This window comes from Gekko japonicus, unplaced genomic scaffold (genome assembly GCF_001447785.1).
Source record: "Gekko japonicus isolate JY-2015 unplaced genomic scaffold, Gekko_japonicus_V1.1 scaffold298, whole genome shotgun sequence".
Taxonomy (NCBI): domain Eukaryota; kingdom Metazoa; phylum Chordata; class Lepidosauria; order Squamata; family Gekkonidae; genus Gekko; species Gekko japonicus.
In genome coordinates, this window is record NW_015163615.1 from 1258890 (window position 1) to 1266365 (window position 7476).

The window sequence follows — 7476 nt, forward strand, 5'->3', positions numbered from 1 at the left end:
GTAGTGACAACAAAAGGGTTCCCCTTGGTAACCTAGGTGCCCTGGCAGTGCAAGAAGAGGAGATACAAATATCTATGAGACATATTAGGAATTCTGGATAAAACCAACTTACAGCTCCAAGAAGAGGAAGTACTCTTTCTTGGTGACATACACATCCACCAACTGCAGAATATTGGGGTGTTTCACCCTGCAGGAAAAGGAAGGGGAAAAAACAAACAGTTGGAAGTGTTCTACTGTTCTACCTTGACCTAATACATACCAAAGTAATCTTTTGACAACCTTGCCCAGCTTTTTCATGAAAACATCCAAGATGGTTTCCGTCACATGTATGAGTAATTTCTTCCATTCCTGTATTCTTTTTATAATTAGAAAATCTAATGGGCATTTATATGAACTTGGGCTCTCTGATGGTATTGATTTTATGATCAAATATTGTTGTATATTTGTCTTTTAATTCTGAATTTATTTCTTACTTTGAGTCATTGTTAGAGAAGGGTGGGTTGAAAGTGTCACAAATAAATAAGGAAAATTGGGAGTTTCTGCGTGGTGTATATCCCTAGCTGTGAAATGGAACATTGGACTTACTGTGAAGGTTCCTTCTTCTCAAGGGTGAGGAGCACACACTGGACCCACCCTAGTTGGAGGGGGACTGACTGCCAGTCTCCATTCTCATTGTTTTTTCACGGTTCTAACAGTTTACCTGTATGGTTTGTTTCATAGGGTTCTGTAAGCCTTGTTGTCTGTTTGGCACATATTGTGGACTGTTATCAGCTGTGAAAGTTTCCTGACTGAGGGTGGGCTCCTCTTCTGTCCAGAGATGGAAAGTGCAATCAATTTCCAGCCTCCAGGGATTGTGGGAAGAGGAACCCAAGTGTATCAGAGTGTCCTCCTCCCCTAGATAGAGAACATGACTTTCTCCCAGAAAAGGCTTGTCTTGAGATTTATCTGTCATGCAAATGTCTCTCAATTGCTCTAATCACATGACCATCCAGAAGAAGCCCTAAATTCAGTAGGGGAGGGTCCATAGCTCAGTAGCAGAGTACATGCTTTTGTATATGGAAGGTCCCAAGCATTTACATTAAAAGGCTCTCAGGTAGCAGGACATCTGCTTCAGACTTTAGAGAGCCACTGCGAGTCAGAGTAGACAATGGCATGGTCTAACTCAGTGTAGGCAGCTTCATATATTCAATAAACATAAGCAGGATGAGCAGTCAGTCACATGGTGAATGATCTGGGGTCACTAGGGTCATGTGATGAGCTAGTGTGCAATGCCAGTCACTTTAGAAAAGAGCTCGTCATGGAGAACTCAAGCAGAACTGCAATTACTTACATATGCTTGTTGATAATGTCACACCTCAGTGAGAGGACCAGTTTAGCAATGGGATTAGTAGAGTAAATTGTGATTATCACTTTGTGAAGCAGATGTGGCCTTTTCATCACTGGTACTTTTCTGATAAAATTATACAGAGAGTAAATGTATGGGGAATAGGAGATACCATTGTGGGAGCAGGCTCAAACGCCCCACCCCCCCGGCATGTTTGACATGTTTGATTGAAGGATAGTAAAGCCTCAATGTTCATGGCTGTCTGAAAAAGAAATTGCACGTGCATTTGCTGTGTTCCAGCCTGCAGCTGAATGTGTGGAGCATTCATGCTGTATGCTATGTTGTCTGAAGAAGATTGCTGGTAAAGTGAAGATGGCAGTAGTGCAGCTAAAGAAGCAGAGGCCTGAGTTACAAGGCTCACTGTCACTTTGGATGTTCACAACTCACATTTTCAGGATGATGATCTCATTCTTAGCTGCCTTCCGTACTTTGCGCCCATCCCTTTTCAGAAACTTCTTGCATGTGTAGAGCTTCCCTGTTGACTTTTCCTTGGCACGGAATATCTCACAGAACTCTTCTCTGGGGAAAGAACAGCCAACATACCTTTGAATAGTTCTTGTACAAGAGTCGAGGCAGCCCAGTAATGAAGAACCTTGTTTTATGGGCTGCTCTCCCAAGAGAAATACAGACACCTATGTTCGTACTTTCAGAAGTTCCAGTAAGTTTCTTGCCAGGTGCATCAGTCCAGATCCCACCTAATTTAGGAAGCTTTGGGGGAAGTGGCAACATATATGTTTGTGGGGTGGGGGAATTAGAGAATGAATCACACACACACCCACTCCCACATCATATGTTCCTGTAGATCTGTGTCAGGAAAATAACTCCCCTGATGGAATCAGCACACCTTTACTTTTAATTAATTTCCCACCTACAGCTTACAGTAGGGGGTTTCTAATCTTTTTTGAGCCTGCAGGTTCCTCTGGAAAATGCAACCATTGCAGGAGGCGGGGCCAACTGCAGAATGGCCATCACAGAAGGTGGCGTCGACAGCAACATGTCTGAGAGTGAGGTTATGCATAATTCTAAGAGTATCTCTTCAACATTTCAGGCAGAAGCTCTGCTTAACAGGATGCCTTTTAAAATGGACACAGTGGTTTTAAAATATTTTCTTGCATAGACACACAGCTTCTCTTCAGTCACTTAGTGAAGATCCTTGTGCAGTGGCAGCTGCTCTCAGAGCAACATTAAAAAAAATCTGCTCAGCCAATCAAAAGCCCTCCTGTGTCAAAGCCCCATCAGGCCCCATCCACTGTCTAAAAAAACTCGGTGGGCACTGTGGCATCCACGGCCACTGTGTTGGAGACCCCTGATTTACAGGGCATACCGTAGATCTTCCCAAAATGCAGTTTCATTTATTGTAATATGTTTACTCCCTGCCAGTGTCAGCCAAAGATGTGGAGCGCAAGGATGTGGGGGATACATGGCATGATGTCACACTATGGCTAAGTAAAATTTCACATCATGGGCAGCACAGAGATAAAATAACACGGAGAGGTCCTTTTTGGAGTCTCTCCCATGTCAGCCGTAACTTGCAGTTGGGCCTTGCTAAAACCAACTGCAGAAATCTTACCAGTATTGCATAAGCTCCCACCCCCACTGCACCGATTGCTAGTCTAATTTCTGCACTGTTTCACCAGAACTGGCTTAATGTATGACACAGTAATGAAGGGATCTCTCCAGTCTCTGACCAAATATGCAGCTAATACTTACGTTTTGATGACCTGCCCCAGATCATATCGGTCAGTCACCTCGGATGGTTGATTGTAATCTTTTTTATCTCCCAGGGTAACACATCCAAACGGCATTGCCACCCCAGTACTGAAAGGTAAGAGACAAGAAAGGCTCTAGGGTCATTGATCTTGGAATCGGGTGGAATTCTTGCTGATTTTAATTAGGGAGACCTGCTCAATATACTATCACTGAGCCGACTGAAGTGAAAAGGAGCAGGCAGGCACAAAGTTTTGGCAAAATTCAGTTTCATTACTGTTCGGATAGAAAAGGGAATTACAAGTAAGGATCCATAACCACCAGTCACAGAACAAAATACTGCTGCCAGTTCACCTCAACTGCGCCACTGAGAGCTGTTATCACCTAACCCATTTATAGCCAACTGTTTCATACTCTGTAACTCTCTCTTCCTGGTTATCTAATCCAGCTTTGGCCATTCTTGCTCCGTTAACAACCAGGCTTTATTTCCATGATGCGCTGCACACGGAGGTACCTTTGGAAACTTATTGGAAATTTCATAGAAGCTATGCTGTTAACTAGAACACATTGTAATGAACGTATCACACTACTATTAAAATATCTTTGTTGGTTTCCAGTTTGCTTCTGGGCACAATCCAACATGTGTTTTTGACCATTTAAACCTGAAAAAGATCTGGGGGTCAAGGTACCCAAAGGTTTTCCTCTTTCTTTATGAATCTTCTCTCCCTGTTGAGATAATCTTTGATGTTCCTTTTCTTAGTGCTCTCACTTTCTGATGTTAAATGGGAGACAGGCAAAAATTAAGCCTTTCTGAATTTGAGCCTCAGTTATTTTATATACAAAATGTATACCCTGCCTTTCTGCCCTTACAAGGACCACCAAGGCAGCTAACAATGTAAAACACACTAAAATTATACTATAAAACCATTAAAATCAACACCTCTCCCAAGCATATACATCATTAAAAACAATTTTAAAAGAGTTATAAAACCAGAGCTAAAATACATACAAAACTTTAGAAATATTGGTTAGGAAGGATCTTTGAGGGAATGCCAAATTAGACAAAAAAGCTTTCACCTGCTGGTGGAAGAAGGCAACGGAAGGGGACAGATGTATCTCCCTGGGGAGAGGGTTCCAAGAAGGCCCTCTCGAGGGTTGGCACTCACCTGATGGCAGAAGGAGGGGGCACCTAAAGCAGATCATGGCTGTTATGCTGTTTCTGGCATGATTTTAAAGCTGCTCTTCAGTTTTATATTGTTTTAAGTTATTGTTTTTTTAAAATGATTTCTTGTTCTGTTTTTATGGGTGATTTGTCAGCTGTCTTGGATCTCATCATCATAATTAATTACACCACAACAATGCAAAATCAAGCATTTCTTGGAGCTCTTTCTCCTGTGTTGTTCGCTCAGTTTCCCTGGTCCAGGATTATATTATTTCATGCTGAATTTGAGCATCAGGCTGCAGTGGAGGTTCTTATTCTCTTCAGACGGGGTGGGGGGGTGCGGGTGGGGGGGCAAGAAGTCCCACAGATGCCAGGAACTCTCCATGGTTCTGTAGCCCAAGTGCTATGGAATGTCTTACCATCTTGCTTTTTCCTTTTTGGACCTGCTGCAAAGCTTAAAACCTCTTAGGGTCAAGGCTTTTACTTATCCTGCTCTGTACAGTGCCAGAAACACTGATGGTACTACAGAACAATACTAATAATGAGGACGATAGTTGCCTCTGACTCTGTATGTGCCATATTTATGCAGCTTCATGCGAATGAGCCAAATATGCATAATTATATAGATCAGGGAAATGCTTTTTCTCTTGCCAGCAAGAAATTAAGCTCCCTAAATTCTATACAGCGCTAGGGAAATAAGATTTCAGGCAGGCAGGACAGAAAGATTTAGTAGAATTGGGTCAGGAAAAAAGGTGGAGGTCCTATTCTGCGTACAAATAGGCTGGCTCCTTATTGTAATTGTTTGGGTGGGACCAGTAACCTCATATATATGGGGACATTCTGAAAATCTGCTGTTTCCAAGCCCATGAACAAACATTCCTTAGGGAAGTAGATGCCACTGAGATAGCAGAAGAACACTTCCCCATCTTTGTACTACAAATGAACTCTGTTCTATTTATGCTTAATAATCTAGACCCTATATTTATTAACCATTCTGGTCTTCAAAAAAGGTTACAAACAGCTAGAACAACAATATCAGACTCTCCAAAGATTTTACAAAGATGAAGCAAATTCAGTTACTAAATGCCATAGTCACAGTAGTGATTTCAACACCACATTCTGTTTCGTCATGAGCAAGTTGAAAAGCTTGCCAAAACAGGACAAGTATCCAGCTGCCTTCTAAATTCTTGTAGCAATAGAGTTACATAAATCTGCCGGGGAGGGGGGGGCACTCCACAATTAAGGTAGAGCCACTGAAAAGACCCTGCTGGGTTTTGTTGTCCGTCATACTTGGGATGATGGAAGGATATGAAACAAGATTTCTGGAAATTATATAAGTGCACAGGGGGAGGAGGTGGTCTTTAATGTGTCCTAATCTCAGACCACTTAAAATGATATCCTAAGTAGACAACTGTTCTAAGTTCATTAAAATAAACGGTTAAAATAAACGGTTGGTTTAAGGCCCAACTCAAGGCACTGTTTTTGACTCTCAGCAGTATGATCCTTAACACAGTCATACCCTTCTAAGGATCATACTGCTAAGAGTCAAAAACAGCACCTTGAGTTGGGCCTTAAACCAACAGTGAACTAATATAGCTGTTGCAGAAGAGTGTTGTCTGCATGGCTGACACCCTGATGCCAACTTGGCAGCTGTATTTTGAACCAGCCATATTTTACAGGCATTTTTTTCAAAGGCAGTCCAACATAAAGCATGCTACAGTAGTCCAATCTGGAGGGCGTCCTCTGTATAACTGGCTGAATCCTTCCTGCCAAGGGCAGGCTGTACTATTAAGTTAGTAAATTTGATTAAATGTGGAGATGTACCACTTGTTTTCTGCTTCCTGACCGCATTTGGAATTATACCTTGTGTCCTCATGTAGTCAAAGGTCAAATTGGTAGGTGTTTATGAACCCAATCTAAGCAGAAACGGAAAACAAAATTAGTGGGGTTTTTTTTGTACAACTATTAAATGAATTTCCCATGGAAATGGATATCAAGTATCTTCAGGAAACAATGTTAGATTTCTCTGCTTGAACTAGCATTTGGTGGCAAGGGGTTGTTTTAAATTAAGCGGATTTGACACTGGTAATTACTAAAATCTGCTTTAAGAACCGTTCTACCGACTGAGGGCTGCTTTGCATAAGATTTCCTACAGAGACATCATTATTTCCATGTAGTAAAATCATATGCACACCCCAATATAGAAACTATTCATATTGACTGGTCAGCCAGTAAAGTTCATTGTTCCTCTTGCGTAAATTTGTGCACATTCTCCATGCTCTTATGTGTATGCATATAATCTCCACATGGATAGTCATGTTAGTCTGTAGCAGTAAAACAAAACTGAAGTCAAGTAGCACCTTAAAAACCAACAGGGGCACTTTCACACATGCTAAATAATGCCGTTTCAATCCACTTCAGCGACTGTTTACAAGTGGAGTTTGCCATTTGACACAGTAAAATCCAGTCGCAAAGTGCATTCAAAGTGGATTGGAAGTGCATTTTTAACCATTATACCACATGGACTCTCAGTGGCTATCTGTTATAGCAGTGGGGGAAGTTGCAAACACACAGTGGTGGTGACTAAGTTTGCCATCAGGTCTGGAGAAAAATTGTCCTGTCCCTTTCATAGAGGCTTACTATGTGGAAATGGACAGTTGAAGTTTTCTATAGCATGGAGACAACACCACCTGGTAAACTGCATCCTATTAAGCCTTTATTAAAGGGACAGCGTTCCGTGCGCCTTGGTGTTTAGTCATGCTGGCCACATAACCACGGAAACGTCTTCGGATAGTGCTGGCTCTTTGGCTTTGAAACGGAGATGAGCACCGCAACCCTAGAGTCGGATTCGACTGGCTTTCGAGCAAGGGAACATTTACCTTTACCTTTACTTTAAAGGGACAGGAGGTGTTTCTCCAGGTTTTTTGGCAACCCTAGGTAGGATCTGTTGTCACAGTTTCCCATTATGCATGTACATGGTAGGTACATCTGTGTGCCTTAGAAACATTTTGTAGGGGACAAGGTTTTCTCCTCCATGTCAAAGATACGAAGGTGTCGGAATGCTGGAAACCGGTTTTACAACAATTGAGCACAGGATGAAACCCAGGTCAGGGCTTGCATTAGTCATCCTCCTTGCTTCTCCACTGTCACACAGTGATAGTGACAGGTGCATCATTAACACATCTCCAGCAAGTGTAATTAGCTACAAGTGCACTGAACGACA

General features: G+C 42.1%; 1 protein-coding gene across 1 annotated transcript in view; it reads right to left on the reverse strand.

Annotated features, from left to right (window-relative positions):
• Positions 1–3189, reverse strand: part of CAMKV (CaM kinase-like vesicle-associated) — a 10590-nt gene extending 7401 nt beyond the window's left edge. Inside the window, exons 1-3 of the mRNA XM_015407400.1 lie at positions 3095–3189; positions 1772–1903; positions 113–187 (exon numbers count right to left, since the gene is read on the reverse strand). Coding sequence (XP_015262886.1) covers positions 113–187; positions 1772–1903; positions 3095–3189 — 302 coding nt within the window. The remainder of the gene's footprint in view (positions 1–112; positions 188–1771; positions 1904–3094) is intronic.
• Positions 3190–7476: the final 4287 nt, after the last annotated feature.